The sequence below is a fragment of the Acanthopagrus latus genome, chromosome 14 (genome assembly GCF_904848185.1).
Source record: "Acanthopagrus latus isolate v.2019 chromosome 14, fAcaLat1.1, whole genome shotgun sequence".
In the NCBI taxonomy this organism is placed as follows: Eukaryota; Metazoa; Chordata; class Actinopteri; order Spariformes; family Sparidae; genus Acanthopagrus; species Acanthopagrus latus.
In genome coordinates, this window is record NC_051052.1 from 12,094,281 (window position 1) to 12,111,302 (window position 17,022).

The 17,022-nt window shown below is 40.6% G+C and overlaps 1 protein-coding gene across 3 annotated transcripts in view; it reads left to right on the forward strand.

The window, feature by feature from the left end:
* ptpn12 (protein tyrosine phosphatase non-receptor type 12) overlaps positions 1-17,022 on the forward strand; it is a 48,907-nt gene that overhangs the window by 27,292 nt on the left and 4,593 nt on the right. The window contains exons 12-17 of one of the 3 annotated variants that reach the window (XM_037121437.1): positions 931-1,016; positions 7,028-7,208; positions 7,421-8,387; positions 13,320-13,391; positions 15,169-15,222; positions 16,865-16,952. In XM_037121437.1, the coding sequence (XP_036977332.1) occupies positions 931-1,016; positions 7,028-7,208; positions 7,421-8,387; positions 13,320-13,391; positions 15,169-15,222; positions 16,865-16,952 (1,448 nt within the window). The remainder of the gene's footprint in view (positions 1-930; positions 1,017-7,027; positions 7,209-7,420; positions 8,388-13,319; positions 13,392-15,168; positions 15,223-16,864; positions 16,953-17,022) is intronic. The other 2 variants (XM_037121436.1, XM_037121438.1) reach the window with 2 other exon arrangements.

The window sequence follows — 17,022 nt, forward strand, 5'->3', positions numbered from 1 at the left end:
AGACGGAGACAGTAGTCGGGAGGAGGAGAGCTCCTTTCAGAAATGGTTTTGATCCTTCAGTGAGGCAATTTTGTAGCAACTGTCTACGTCTGTTACAAAAACATGTAGGAGAGAAAAGAGTAAGTGGAGGGTAGTTAGAGGGAGCAAGGTGCTTTACATTTCTACTGTTTTTATAAAAGTGCTGAAATTGGCTTGAGGGTAATGCAGTCTCATGAAACAATCTAACTCAACTAAATATGTACAGTGAAGTGATTTAGATAGAGACACATAAAGTATGATTTCTGTGCAGGCTGTATATGGGAAAAAAAAATCACATTTAAAAAGCTGTTAGACTGAATGTACTCCAGCAGAAGTGTCTTTGTTTAAGATATCTGTGCTTAATGGACGTGGTTCTGAGGCTGAGTAGGAGCTGGCTAAATAAAACATCCTTAAAACAACAACAAATAAACATCAAATTAAGTAGTAAGTATTGTTTTATGCAATACTAGTACCTCTCTTCTGTGTCCCATCTGCTGACAGTGAGCAACAGAAGCTAATATGGAGTCCGCTAACATACTTCCAGCACAACGCAGAAGTTCCACGGAGCCCTGTGGAATTCCTATTTCTCAGCAGATGAAACTTAACAAAGATAGTGATTTAAAACTATTTTTTTTTAATTTATTTTAAACTATACTAAATTATAAATTGGCAAAGCCTGTTATATTTATTATTTAGGCATTTCAAATTCACTCTTGTTTCTAGTTGTTTCCCTGCATTGTGTGATTTGTTGTACGGTATCATTTATTTTACTGGGAATTATATTAAATGTAACTTTATGATGGGGAAACCTTCTGGAATATGTAAAATCGAGTTTTAAAATAGAACTTTTCTCACTAAATAATAAAACAACAACTTGTTTTTCTTGTGTGCGTGTGTGTGTTAACTGTGCAGGATGAAAGAAGTCCAGATAAAGCAGGCCACCAGTCAGATGATGAGAGATGGGACACACCACCTCCAAAACCTCCCCGCATACGCAGGTAAGACATGTTTTGTGTTTGGATACTTTGATCTTTTTCAGATTTTTTTTATTATTTTTTTTTTTTTAGCTCATCTGCGAATACGGTCATCTGTTCTCGGCCGCTTTAATTAAGGTTCGCCAAATGCTCGCAATGTGAATGTGGCTGAAGAAGAAGGGAGAAAAAAAAAAACCCAACCTCCACATGGATGAATGAACATGCTCACGCAGAAGTGAGCAGTAGGTGTGAAGTGGCCCATCACTGAACACAGTGGGTGTTGTGTTTTGTAGGAGGGACGCCAGAATTATTATTCTTTTTTTTAAATCCCAGCACAACAGTTTGTGTGAAGCGCACAATGAAAACATATTAAACTGACCAAACAGGAGCAGCAGGCGTCGCTTTCACCTCGAACAAACTGCAGCGTTCTGACACATTAGCTCCCCGTCGGCCCACAGATGCGCCCGGCCTCCGCTTTGCTGAAGTTAACTTCTGTTTGGCTGTTAACAACTGCCGTGGCCTGAGGAGGAGCTGTATTTATAGATCATTTTGCAACACTTACCAATACTCTGCAACACTGCGCCACGTTGCATGTGCCGCAACCCTTGGGCGAGTTTAAGTAGAACAGCTATATCTTTCATCTCCCCCTTCTTTGAGAACAAATACCAGCTTTTTCACACTTGCAGGCATTTGGTTTCAAACGCACACACTGCGTCATGTGCAATACTGTAAGTACACCCTCTCTTTACCTTTTCTTGGGCAATTTTTCATTCCGTTCTCAACCCTCATCTTCTTCCCTCTGCTCCCTCTCCTCTCATTTTGGAGTTTGCTGCCCAGCAGGGATTGTGTTCCACTTTGTCTCAGCCAGTTTATCTTCAGTCCCTCGTCTTCTGATTTATCCACAGAAGGCTGTTAGCGCGGCGATACATACAACCTTTTAAACAAGCCAACAACATAGAGGCGCAGAGAGTTTCCTCAGCGCTGTTGCTTTAATGTCAGAGGACGCCTTGTTGCCAGGAGACTGTTTCACTTAATTACCTGTTGCTAGAAGCATTGTCTAATAACATCCCGTTTAACAGCATTCTGTGCGTCTGTGTGAATCATTTGCTCTGTGCTAATCCATGTGATTTAATTCAAACATTTTAATTCTTCGCTCTGAACCCATCTTCAAATTCTTGCCACTGGAAAGAAAATCCAGCGTGACCTTTGTTTAGTTCTCTCCCTGCTCAAATTATCATGCTCTTCTTGCTGTGCTTAAATTGTCGACTGCACCAGCTGGTTTGATGGGAAAGCAAACATTTTTTCAGAGTGCCTAATTTTGGGATGTAGCTGCAAATGATCTGTTTACTGAAAAGTTTCTTTCCTCTTAAGTAAAACATCCAAATTTGATTAAATGCCAAAATAGGAAGCTTTCCTGGAAGTAGCACAGAGCGCGGCTGTCAGGAATACGTGTGCTTCTCTCTCTGCTTGACTCCTAAATCTTACACTCAGTATGTGTCTCTCTCTCTCTCTTTGTGTCATCCCTCGGTTTCCTAATGATAAAAATGTCGAGGTCTAGTTTAAGCTTGAGAGTATTCTAGCAATGGTGGAAGCTATTTTTACCAACATAGTCCACATTCTGCCGGCCACACTCCCCCTGGGTCACTTCAGGAGTGTCAGTGTGCATATGGGAAATTTTTGTCATGTGTGTATGTGTTAGAAAGAGAAAAACACTGCAGGAACTCTGAGGCTGTCATCAAGGTCCCACATACTGAGTCATGGCTTTTAAATACCTTACATACACCGGTATTCACAGCCACGCCCTGAAAGACTCATATGCATCAGTAGCACCAAAAGGTGGCATTTGATTATTAGATTTTAAGTCTTGTGTAGTTATTTGTTTATCGAATCATTCCTTTTTAAATAATGACGGTACTGATTTTCACCTTTACTTCTTTTATTTTACCTTGAATTAAACACTTTGTATTCATTACTGTTGATATTCAGGCCCACTAAGATGAATTTTGGGTTAAAGGTGCTGTTAAATTCATACCTCAAACAAATAGGAGGCAGAAAATCACCTGGGTAATCTCTAACTGTTGATCTGTATCTGCCAAGTTAGTCAGCTCAGAGCTCAGAGCATCGTGGGGATGTTGGCATTGTTTGCTATTGCCTCTTGAAGTACAAGGTGTTATTATGAGACAAGATGGGCTGCGGCTAGCTGGTTAGCTCATATAAACTGATATTTCTTCACTCTTTGGTTTAGACACACCTATCTCTACCCTCCAACATATACTAATCAAGGATATCAAGGTCTGTCTTCATCTATGGCACCAATTCAGGCAAATCCGTCCTGATTTTTCCGTCCAGAAAACCCAAGGTTGATTTTATTTATCTAAAACAAAAAATCATGGAAGTTACAGCGCTCCCATCTTAATCAACCAACATGTATTATAGAACATGAATGAAATAAATACACGCAAAAAAGAAAACCACACTTGACAACAAGAAAATTAACAATAAAATCATGTTGGAAACATCACAATGAAAACTACTAAAATTACAGTATCCTTACAAATGTCTGTGACTGGATTTGCTTACAGTAAGTCAATCTATACTAGCCCAATGCAGTAACCTCTGTAATCCTACAAAATGTCTTAGAGCTCAGAAGTACTTTTTTTGAGGAATTCTGTGCTGAGGAGATTAAACACTCCAAAAGAGCCACCTCAGGACTTGGAACTGGCACATGTCTCCTCCTGCTTGTTAGCATTTCAGGTCGCTAGTTCTTATCACTTGCAAACAGTCAAATTGATGATCATCTAATCTGGAATGCTGACACACACATTTGTTTTTTAATCGGTGATCTAAATGTGTGTGGTCTGAGTGTGTGTCTCTGTGTGTGTGTGTGTGTGTGTGTGGTTAGCGACTTTTCCTGATCGACTGTATGCGTCTCTCCTCTGAACAACCTGAAACAGGAAGTGCCTCTTCAAGCTTTATCACTTTCTGGCACATCCCGCCGCTGTGAGCCAACACTCTGATTAAAAATGCAGCATCTTCCCTCTGGAGTACAGACGTGTGGAGGGCACAGTGCGCTCGCTGTGCGTCTGTGTTTGTGCATGCATTTGAGTGTGGGTGGTGTTAGCGCATAAATCTCAAGTTCTTGTGAGGAGCGTGCATCTGTGTGCATTCGTGTGTGTGTACATGATGTTTGTGTGGCCAAGGTTAGCATTGTACGCTGTCCCCAGAATGCTAAAGCAGTATGGATGATTATGGTGTTTTTATGCTTCAGGGCAAACGTGGAAGAATTCGCAGCGCATGGTTAGTTGTGCATGATGCCTTTTGAAGCTTGTTTAAAAGTCTCAAAGTAGTTGCAGAGATTCTGCAGAAGCTTTTCACAAATTTCAGAATAAATCAGACTCAAACCGCAGAAATATTGGGTAACTTTGTTTATACACCCATCTATCTTTATTTACAGTAGAGCTGCAGTGATTCGCTGATGAATCTGTTCGGGATTGAAAAACAGTTAGTTATAACCATTTTCGTTTTTCAAGCAAAAATGTGCAACTTTTGCTGCTTCCATCCTCTTAAATGTAAGAATTTGTTGCTTGGTGTGATTGTTTGGTTTTTGGACTTACTGATGAATCCGCAGCTTAATCAGTACTGTCAATAACTGTTAGTTGCATCCCTATGAATGATATATTCATAGACAGGTAATAATAATAATAATGACATCGTTATTATTATTTCCACTGTTGTTCACTATATTGATATTCCTTTACTGTTTATACAGCAGCCTCCACTATTGGCGCCCACAGGACTTGTTAAAGTTGTTTACAAATACATTAATAAACACAAACATCTGCTTACAATTACAGCAGAAAGTGCAGAAAGAAAAAGTTCACCTCCGGCGAAGCAATACATACAAACATTGTACAGCTGTAAAATAGAAGTGACTAACACATTTATTTATTTTTTTAGAACATCTGTTCACGCATAAAAGTCGAGGGAATCCGTTCCAAAATGTCAACATGATTCTAATGAGGCGGGTTACCTTGTTGAAGAGGTAGAGGGTGTTTTGGTGAAAGCCACACTAGCACTATTCAACTAGATGGAAAATAAAGAAAAGTTAGCTATAAAAGAAGATCAACTATGAACATCCAGTTCTTGGTTCAGTGGTTGTGTTGCAGGCTTGCTGACGTTTTGTAGTAAAATTAAAAGAAAGTTGAACGCAAAATGGTGTTTGTCAGTTGGGGCCACTGATGCACATATGTAGACAAAATGATTTTACAGATTATCTGCACAACATTCACTGAAGTGTCATATTTTTTCTGCAGATAAACAGATTTATTTTGATGTAAACTAAAGCTCTACTGCTTCTTTTATCCATTTGATGTAAACCCACATAATATTTCGATTCATACTCCCATTTTTCACGGATATCCTCGATTTCATTCATCCCGTTGCTTCTGCTTATTTGTTTTCCTGTAATAGCTCTGCTCCCCCTCAGGGATCATTTATCTCATCTTAGAGGGAGACAGTCGCCACCGGTGGGAATCGTCATCCGTGTAATTATTAAAAACAGTATTTTTTATGCTCGCTCAGGCAACAAAGATAATATAGAAGGAGAAAAATCTCAAAGATAATTTATGTTTTCATTAAAGGAAGCTCCAAAGGAATAATGGTGTTCATGGAGGCAAATATGACCATTATCTGACCCAGAAGAGACAATTTTACATCGTCAGCCGATGATCGCGACGCTGAGGCTTTACGAGGAGGCCTTTAACCGTTCGACTGCAGCTCAGAAGTTGATGAAGGAAAGGAAATCCCCCTGTTCCTCTAGCCTGCAGCTTCTCTTTGTGTCCTCACAGCATCATGTGCGGTCCTATGTCAGCTCTTGCTTCAGTCATGTGCTCTTCATTTAGCATGTCACCACATCCTCTCACTGTTCTCGCTGTGTATATATTTGTATGCATATGTAAATTATATGTTCTGTAGAGTGGAACAAAATCATAATAGTATACTTTCCGTTGCTGTGTGGCCTCGCTTTACCACAACCTCAGCACCCTGTATATTATTCACACACCTACGCTGTTTTTTATCTATGTGTCTTAATAAGACGCACACGACCACACTGCTCTCTACATTGGGGCACAATAGTAACGATACAATAGAAGACAGTGGCAGTTAGATGACGTCTTGTACGCTTTTAGAGAGCAGAATTGAGAATTGAATACGTCTTTTATATATAAACACTTCCTTTTTGCTATGGACCATGTTGATAAGCTGCTGCACAGGAAATAATGGATACAGTGGAAGTGAAATGAGTATAATACTTAAATATCACCTTGGGAAATTCGTTATGTACTCAGTGGTGATTCATTCTGTTTTCAGTTTAACACCAACACATCATGTCCACCTTAAAATCTGCAAACTATGGGCCACAGCTGTCAGACAGTTACTTCTGAGGACATGTAATTTGTCTCACACATACGATCAGCGTATCATTAGATCTCTTTAAAATTCTGCCACCTAGTGGTAAAATTCTGAGCTACACAACATGAACCCAGGCTCCCTTTTAGTTTTGCCCAAGAGCGGTACAAATTTAGTATAAGTCAGTTTCATCATCTCACTCTCATCAGTTCTTCTAAGACAGAGAATAATTTAAACATGGATGTCCTAATGTCTGGAAGTAGTCTGCCCGATATGATGCAATTCTTGCCTTTTCATCGTTTAAACCAAACTTTAAGGGTACGTCTTTTTTAATCTAAAGTGAATAGTTTTGTGCTTCAAGCAACTCGTATTATAGCGTAGAAGATAGCCAGATATGTTGGCGTGTGAATGAGAGGTTTCCCTAACAGTCTGTCTCTCACTGTATGTCTCTGGCTTTGAGTTTGGTGTTTTAATTATAGCATCTCTGTAACATTTTGGTCTCTCCGGGACAGAAATGTCTTATTAAAGAACATTAAAGATTCCGTCTCTCAACGTGTGATATCAAGATGGCTCTTTCTTGCTGTTAGCTGACCTCACTTTCTCTCCCTGTCTCTGTCTGTCTTTAGTTCCCAGGCAGAAGGTGATGTAAAGGAGGAGATACTTCAGCCCCCGGAGCCTCACCCTGTACCTCCTATTCTGACCCCGTCTCCCCCTTCAGCCTTCCCCACTGTCACCAACGTACGGCAGGACAACGACCGCTACCACCCCAGACCTGTCATACATGTAATGGCAACCACACAGGCGCAGGTGAGTAACATAAATCTTCTGTCAGGGACGCCATTAAAATATTTTTTTTCGCATTATTTGTGAACAAAGAGTGAAAATATTGTGTGAAAATGTTTTGTATGAGGCTAAATTCTGTGAATTTTAGCATTTATATGTTTTGAAGAAACAGATGGATGATATCTCCTGTTTTTTTATGATGACTCTTCATATTTTCTTTCCCTTTTTCCTGTCAGAATAAAGACGCGGACAAGCATCAGAACAAGTCAGAACCCAGTCCAAACAAGCAAAGGAGTCCCTCAGAGCATAAAGACCAAGATCTACAAACTCAGAAGCAGCAGACTCAGGTGTCAAATCTGGATCTCAACGAGAACTACAACAACAAATTGTCTTCAACGTCGACAAAGACAGAATCAGGCCAAGGCCAGACTCCATCGTCGCCCCTCTCCCCTTCTGTTGAATGTTCTGGTGTTCCTCGGATCGAGAGGAAGCTGAGCATTGAGATAAAAAAGGTGCCGCTACAGGAAGGACCTCGTAGTTTTGACACTTCCTCCTCCATGGGAGTAGCCGGCACAGTCAGCAGCGGTTCAGCCAATAGCGCGGGAGTGCTGCAAAGAAGCCACGCCTTCAAAGCCAGAGCTGGCCAATCCCTGCTGACATCTAGCTCCTCGCTGTCAGAGGACTCAGGCACTGAAGGAGGAGGAGGAGCAGGCGGATGTGGGGAGAGTCCAGCAGATGGAGGTGGAGTTCTCACCCGACCGAACCACCTCCCTGTGAAGAGCGAGAAGGGGGAGACGCTGGGAGGGGAGAGAGCGGAGATGAAGGCTGGTCACGCAGCGTGGGCTCAGGCCTGCAACAGCCCAGATAAACAGTTCCCCAAAACCTCTTCCTCCTCTTCCTCCTCAGAGCGTGTCGCACCTTCCTCCTCATCCTCCTCCCACCTCTCCTCTTCCTCGTCCTCCTCGTCCTCCACTCCCGTTAGGACTGCCCTGAGTTTCACCAACCCCCTGCACTCCGACAACTCGGACGAGGAGGGGGACGGAGAGATGTCCGGAGGAAGGGAGGGTTGTCGTACTAATGTTTCCACGGCGACGGCCATGGTAACTGCATCCCCTCAGCACGGAGACCAGCAGCCGGTCCGGAAGGTGTTGCCCATGTCGATCGCAGGGCGAAGCTCTCCGTCACCCTCTGCAAACACAGCAAGTATGTCAATCAGCTGCTTTTAGTGAGTGAATCTAATTCCTTTTAACTAACTGGCTGCTCTCTTGACACAAGCAATTAACAACAATTAAGGAAGTCAGATAAATGGACATCTGGATGAGATAAGGAGTCAGGCCAGACATTACTTAATTAACTCAATTAAACACTCAGGGTCCATTCAGTTCATGTCTGAGGAGTTAAAGTTCCCATGAAATCAAAACAGATTTTTAAGCTTTTTTTCCACACATGATTGCTTGCCATATTCCAGTATCTGGATTAACAATGACAGAAGGTTGTTTTGTAAGTATTTTACAGTTTGTTATGTCCTGGAAAAAATGCGGATAATTGATTTGGACAAAAATGCTTTTGCATCCAATAAAACACTTTTTATGATGGCAGTGGAGTGAAATGTTTTCTTGTACAAAGGAAACTAACTTTATTCACTGATTTGGTTGAAACTGGATTAAATCTGCAAGGATTAATTGATAAATTGAATAATTGGTTAGTTGTCAACCACTTAAATAATTGCCAACTGTTTTGAGAATTGACTAAGCAGTTGGAGAATTTTTTTTTTTTGTTTTTAATGAAATAAAAAAAAATTCTGACATTTTATAACACAAACAACTAATCAACTAATCCACAAATATAATCAATAGTTGTTGCCCTAACTTTCATTTTAGGGCTTTCCTTTTAAATGTCCTCTGCCTCAACTCTTGAAAGATTGTTTTACTTGTTGCTCACACCTGCTAATTGTAATTGCCATTTGCTAGTTAGATCCTTAGCCGTGCAGCTAACAGTCATTGTAGCTTATTCTGCCCCATGTTGGCAAGAGCCAACCCTGGCAAGAAAGTCACGTTGGTGTATTCCCCCGTCATTAAGCAGGCAATCAATATGTGCAGCATTCCCTCCCTAGCTTCCTGTTTTTATAGGAATAACATAAACAGACAGAATCAAACAGCAGTCTGCCAGCAGTTTTCATGGGAAATTTAATTTCTTCTCACTGAAATGCATGGAAACGCAGAGAGTAACTCTGACAATCTGCTGTAAAAACAGTGGCAGAGAGAGAAAAACAGAAGACACAAAGAAAGAAAGGAAGAACAAGAAGAAACCAGACAGAGTGAGATAGCTCCAGTCTCATATGAAGCATGGCTGTATGACTAATTGGTTGGTTTGCAAGGAATGCTGCAAATGTTAACAGGCAAACATCTGTCAAAACAACTCCACTCTTTTTTCTTGCAGCTTGTGTGTGTTTGTATAAGTGAGTGAATTCAGGAACGGGTGGGAGAGCAAAATAAGTTTTTGTGTGTTTTTATGTGTGTGTGTGTGTGCAGAGAGCTCTGTGTGCATGATGGATGGTGAAGGATCCACACTGCATGTTGCTGATAAATACACATTCGCCAACTCTGTGTGCACGTTGGGTTGAAGAGAGCAGTGTCACACTGTCTGTGCATCGGTATGGCCTCACTGTCCTGACTGCAGCAATTTAGATGTGGTTTGATTCTCCTGGGGACCGAGATCGCTCCTTTCTCCGTGTTGATTTCAAAATCATTTAGATTCTGAAATCTGATTCTTGCTCTGGTTGGCGCTGACATGGAATGTGGAATGGTTTGGCGTGGACTTTGATTTGGAATGGTTTGATCTTGAATGGGCTCAAAGCTTGATTAAAATAAGAGTGAACTGCATTTTTATTGAATATTTGGAATTACCTGTGAGGAGGCATGACATCAATCAAAAGAGACAGGAGCTAAACCAGAGCATTTCAGACAGAGGAGTACAGTGCTGAAGGCACTGAACAGTAGAGATAACTGATATGTTGTTTTACATTAAAACATGTAAACCTGTTCTCGTAGTAACACAGAATAAAATCATGAACCTGATAATGAGCACAATACAGTTTACAGTTGAAAAACTGTGTTTTACATTAACAAAACATGCCTTTGCTAACCCAGATATATTCATATGTTATGTCAGGTATCATGCATCATGCACTCCTCATGTATTTCCAATATTTTAAACTAAATGCAGAGATATTTGCCTCACAGTCCTGAAGTGGACTGTTTATGGTCTGCTTGGCTTTCTGGCTCATTGTTATAAATTTGGGCTGCGGTAGCGCTTTGTGATCGGATATAAAACGCTGATGGCTGCTGTTTGATTGGTTGCAAGAATCTAACGACTGCTTGTTGATAACTTTCACTCAGCAAATTGCTGCTTTTTTGGTTGGTTACGAGGAAGCTGGTGGCTGCTTTGTTTCCCCCTTCCCGACAAATTAGTCAAATTTTATATTTATTGTACATTTCATATAGGTCCAAGCAATAAAAACAGTTGGGATGGGTAACCAATGCATGGAAAGGTTTAATCAAATATGTAAAACATTATAAATATACAAAGATTGCAAGTCAAATTTGAAGCTGAACACTGAAAATGTAATAACGAGAAGGTAAGAATACAAATTAAACACAACAATGAAATAGACACTGAAAATTTCAATTAAAGGATAGAGTTAGCCATCAGTCTAATTCATATTTTGATAGTCAGTATTCAGTAAAATTATAACAAAAGCAGGTGAACTCCATTTCAACAGTTACTGACTCCCTCTGTTGGGAGCAGCAGCACTAAGTGATGATCTTATTCTGCTATCTTTGCCTTTGAAGCTAGAGTTTGTAATTGCACTGTTAACAGCACTCAAGTTAAATGAGGAAAGGCAGTCAAGTCGTCCTCACTGGCTCCTGCTCTCATCGCTTACAGTGACATTAACCTCCCGTACAATCACCTAATGTCCTCCTAAAAATGGTGCAAAGCTAGATGAGCCATGGTCTAACTCTGGCCTTCATTAGGACTAATTTTACACTAATCTGGGCTGATTTATGGGCTTTTCCTTGGGCAGTCTTAAATGCAGCAGGAAGTACTCTCAGCTTCAAATGATTAATTCCCAGCAGTCTTCTTTAGTCATGGAGTTAAAAATGGTCTTATTAAAAAGGGGGCAGACAGTGCAGTAGAAAATGGCTAAATCTTTAGAAATATGAGTTGGTAGTTCAGTTAAAACCATAAAACATGTTCAAGTTCTTTATTTGTCACTCTTATAAGACACAACTGGCGACATACGTACACTGGCAAACAAGACGCCATAAATTAAAGTCACTAAAAGAAAATGTAAATAGTCTCTAGTCTTGTATTAAAAAAATGACATGTTAAAACAATTATGAGTAATACAAAATAATCAACAGTAATAAGCTAGACACAGTGATGGAAGGATGAAGCCGAGTCAAACATTGATGATATACAAGCTGTTGCCAGTTTATTAGGTACACTTCACCAAGCTAATGGATTTTAATACAACAGTCCTGCAATAAATTGTACACGAAGACCATAATGTTCTGTTTTTATTGAAACCTTTTAAGAGGTATTCATTCAACATTAATTATCACTTTAGGCTGCTGTTTGTGGTGCTGTGTAACCTCATTTATATCACTGAATGGCGGTTACATAACACAAACACATCTCTGTGTAAAGCACCATAAACTGACCATTACAACCCTGTGAATGGTGGGATTAGTTGTAGCTAGGTGTAGCTAATAAACAGTTAGCTGAATTGAAGTATTCTGCAGTATTTTTATCACTGAATATGATGCAGCCATCACAGCTAGAACGACTGACAGGAGATCATAAAATCAGCCAGTCAGGGTCCATCAGCAGCGTATCTCTGTCAAACAAGGCTAATAGTTTGGAGAAAAGACATTTGCAAAACAACAAACCAAAACAAAAATCCAAAGAGACTGCTCTATAATAAGGTTATTCATACAGAACGACTTTTTTGATACTGTCCTAGAATTAAAAAGACCCATATTTATTTTATTTGGACGATAAGTAACTTTTCATCAGGGAGATCAGGCACCTGCAAGATTCTGGTGTCAGTGCTGTGTTGGGCAGCGACAAATAAAAGCAGTCATTGAATCCTTTCAGGTGAATTAGTCAATTTCCTCATATTCCCGTTGCATAATTATAGTCTGAGGTTGTTTAAATAACACTCAATTTGAAGAGAGTAAGATCAAGAGAACCCAAGGAAATATAATCACAACTCCAGAGCATGTCACTGATTTTAAGCTGCAACTTAACTGTACTGACAGCCTGCGCATTTATCTCCAAACTCCAGAAAACAAAGCCAAAGTTGTATTGGCACTGCTTGGGGAGCGTGTGAGGCACTGCTGCCCAAAGTGAATGACTAGCGATTTCCTCTCACAGCGGTAACATGTCAGATATAGTCCTGAAACCAACCCGACGTAAACCACTGCGATTTGTGGCATCAGCATTAGCGTCGGTTACAGACACCATGCCTGATATTTTAAGTGCATGTGGTTACGAGGGTGTAATGAACTTTTTTCCACTGCGAAAGACGTACTGCATCTGCGACTCCACGCACAATCACTTAAAGCATGCCTTGTAGACGAGTGCTTGTAAAATTCGGACTCAAAGGGCTGCCATAGCAATGAATACTGACCTTAGCTTGGAATTTATTCAAAACTTTGTTAATGGATAAAAAGAGGCTAAATATCAGTGTATGAATGTCATATTTAACAAGTCCTAAAACTGAAGAAGACTTAACTGCGTCGCATTGAGTTTTGTGCCTGTGACTCACCAGAAATAACAACAAAAGTAGTAATAAGAAGAAGGCAACAAGGAAATAAGTAAATAGATAATATATTTTCAGCAAGAAGACATAAGAATGCAACATACTCTTTAATTATTTAATACTAACAGATTTATTTATAAAGTAAGTACTCCAATTAGTACCACCATGCATTGGCTAATCCAGTTAATGATGTGCTCTTCACCTGGATGCATCCTAATATAAAGTCATCGTAGGTGACAGAATACAGTCAGATGTCTCTCCAGTTGTTAACGTTGCTTCTCATTTGACCTCTGACCTTTTTAACCCAGACTGCTGGGACAGCGATGACTCCCCTCCCCCCCTCCCTGCGAGAACCCCCGAGTCCTTCATACTGGCCACAGGTGCGTTTGCATTGGTCAAGATTCACAGGTGTGTTTCCAGTTGCTGGATCACCTCCGGGATACATCCTCTGGTGTGTTTTTTTATGGCTGGTCAAGAAGGTGGATGGAACAGTGAATATGAGCGATGGTGATGGGTAGCTGTGTGACTGAGACCAGCAGCTGTTTGCTACACTCACAGTCTCTGATACGAAAAGGGAGGAACTGGATTTTCTACCCCTATTTTACCTGGTACCTTACATTGTATGAACAGGTAGGGCCTCAGTCTCTCACCCTCACTTCAAACAGACAGATGGAGTCACATATTGCAGGTATCAGGCCCCCTTTTCACTGGATGGTCTCTGAAACAACTTGGCCACCCTGCCGCCTTCTGCCGCTTCCCTTTCTTCCTGTGCAGCGCCCTGATATAAGAGGAGGAGTGCTTTAAAATAGACTAAATTAGAGCACAGGCTATGAAGAGGAAAAGCACATTTGGTGTTCTGTCAGGAGAGGTTTTATCAGTGCTACAACACTAGGGGGCATCGTTGATAGTATATCAGACATGCAGTGCTCTTTGAAAGAGAGGAGGGTCAGTCACAAGCTGTCTCCTGCACCATACTGCACACATAGAATCCACAGAATGAAATAAAACAACCATTATGCATGCCCAGAGCAAAAGCTCCAGTTCAGAGTTTCATTGATGGATACTACTCTCCCACAATGCACAGAAAACACCAGTCACATCAGCTTTATTTATACAGCACAAAATCACAAATCACATTGCCACAGCGGGTCATTAAATGACATCCTCTGTCCTATGACCTTCTGTTTGGGCAAGGAAAAAAAGAAAGAAACCTCAGAAAAAGAGCCACAGAGGATGGATCCCACACCCAGGGAACTGAGCTGCTCACAGCAAACAAAAAGAAGAAAAAACCCTCAGAAACACATTTTTAGAGCTACAACAATGTTAACATTTGCTGTTTCAACCTTGTAAAGAGGATTTACTGCCTTTCTTTGTTTTATACGCTAGTAAATAAAGAGTTGTGAGTTTTGGACTGTTGTTTGGAGAGAACAAGCAGTTGGAAGACGTCACTTGGATTTGTTGCCATTCTTTGACATTATTGGTATTACATGAAGAGGCTTTGCACCTCAGGCTCTTCAGGCATTTTTCAAAATGTTATGACATCTTACACAGATTAAGAAATTAATTGATTAATTGTGAAACTATTCAACAGATTACTCGACAATGAAAACAGCTGTTAGTTGCAGCTCTAGTTTTTTTCCTGCATTGTCAGTGAAAGTGAGAGTCCAGAGTCGTCGTTGCACGAATTGCATCATTTCGTAGTTTCACAGTTGTTGTGTAGTGTGGAATTGGGACACAGCATTGGTTTTTGCTCTTGTAGTGGTTTAAAAACTGATGCACACAGATCATGAAATATATTAAGGGCACGGCGACACAGCAGGAGGTGAGAGTGGTGTCTTGAGGTTTTTCATTGTCAGCATCTGCTGCTCATGATCAAAGAAGGATCTAGCTCTCACTCGTGAGGTGAGCAGAAGGCCTCAGTGCACCTTTTGTCCTGAGTGTCTCCACTGTGAGGCTGAAGTATGGAAGGAAAGGGTGGTTTAATGAAGGCGAGTGCCTGAGGAAGAAAAATGGAGGGATATTGTGAAGGATAATGAGTTTGTAAGGGTGTGAATGTGAGTGGATTTATGCTGAATGTCTGAAGGATTTTCTTGATTTACAATCAGTCGTCGCTTCTTTCGTCAACTCACTTTTGCCCACTCTCTCTCTCTCTGTCAGACCCTCTGGAGGTGAAATCGCCGGCCTCAGCTGAGTGGAGTGGTTCACATAAAGGTATGAACACACACATCCTTATGGCCTGTTTCTGTTTATCAGCCTGCAGAGGACTCTCTGTCCGTCCCCCCCCCCCGTGTCTGTGTTTATGGCTCCTCGCAGTCGTTAGTCAGCAGAGCAGAGCAGGAAACAGACCTTCAGTGTTTTACAAATTAGCCCGTGCACGATAAGACTGACAGCATTTGTCAAAAGGGCAGCTTGGAGAGCGAGTAATAACGAGAAAGTAAGATACAGAAAGAGAGAGAAAGGGGGGAAAAACAGATAAAAATGTGTCTGTAGAGAGGTGAAATGAAAAATGTGAGCGTGTGCTGATCCGTGCTGAGTGATGATGGTTACTGCCAATTTAATGCTTCAGCAGTTTCAGTGCGAGAGTGTGTGTGCGTGTGTGTGTGTGTGAGAGAATCGAAAGGGAATAGCTGTTTAGCCTGAATTCTTTAATGATTTTTTGCTTGCTATGAATATAACTCAACAGGAGCTTTACAAGGAGTGAAAAGGCTGGGGTTGTATTTAAGTTCCTGCTGATAGACAGCCTTTAAATGTCATGAACGATGAACATGCAAGTGAAAGTTCAGTGGCAGGAGTTCACACATATTAATGTGTATATTCCTCTTACATGTGGGTGTCACGTGGCTGGTATAGCCTGAGGGCTACATGCGTTATAGTTTTTCTCAGTTGCCTTCATGAAAAAACTGAAACTGTGCACACAAGTCTGACAACTAGAAGCTCACGCATCATAAACAATACTCCAGAACTTTAAAGTATTTCGGCTGTTTTCACACAAAGAGACAAACGGTCAGAGTATAAAAAAGGCCTTCAGGCGCAGAAGTTTACAGTCTTACTAATGGAAGTTCAGTTGTGAGTTTAGCCCAATTTAAGCTCAAGATAGACAAATGTGCACTGTATCTGTTCTAATACAATTATTGTGTCAATGCAATATTTATATTATATATTCACAGTGTTGTACGACAGAACTGTACTGTACAATATGGCAACCATCTTTATACTGTATGTGTCTTTAAATTGCAGCATATGGGACAAAATAAGAAACTAAATCTTCCCATAAAAAGGAGAAAAAGTAAAAGATTTATTCTACATAGTTTTCTACAGCTAAATATGTGGTTTGGCCTCATGAAGCCAAAAGTATTTTGATGCAAGTCTTTTTGATCTATCACCACGTGATTATTAATGGATTTGTGTGTGGAAAAATATTTGATCTTGCATTTAGTAGACACAATATATATATGTCTGTGTTTTAAATCTCAATTTAAGAGGCAATTCATAATTGCTAGGACTGGTTCGTTCAGAAAATGACATCACTTTACTGCAGTGCAGCCTTTAAAACCAGGAAAAGACAACACTTAAGCCATAACATGATGTAAAGATCATACAGTCTAATATCATGATAACGATACATTAATCATATATTGCCCAGCCTCAATATTTAGTATTATTAGTACAAACTAGATTGAAGTCAAATACTAATTATACATTTCTTGGTAATAATTGCAATTTTTAACTTACTTTAGTAAACCTACCGCAGTTTAAAAAGGTCTTACATCACTGAAACCATTATACAACACCACTGATATCCACACAACGCTTCCACCCCATAATCTTTGTGTGTGTGTTTGCCTGTGTGTAGATGTGTCAGAGTGCGTTAAGAAGACATCTCCAGCTGACCCTGCATCTGCTGGCACCACGGCAACAGACAGCAAGGCAGACCTGGGTGGGTAAGTCTGCTGCCGTCCTCACTCTCAAACATGTTTCTGTGGCCAGAGGCTGTCTGTCCGTCTTCAACCA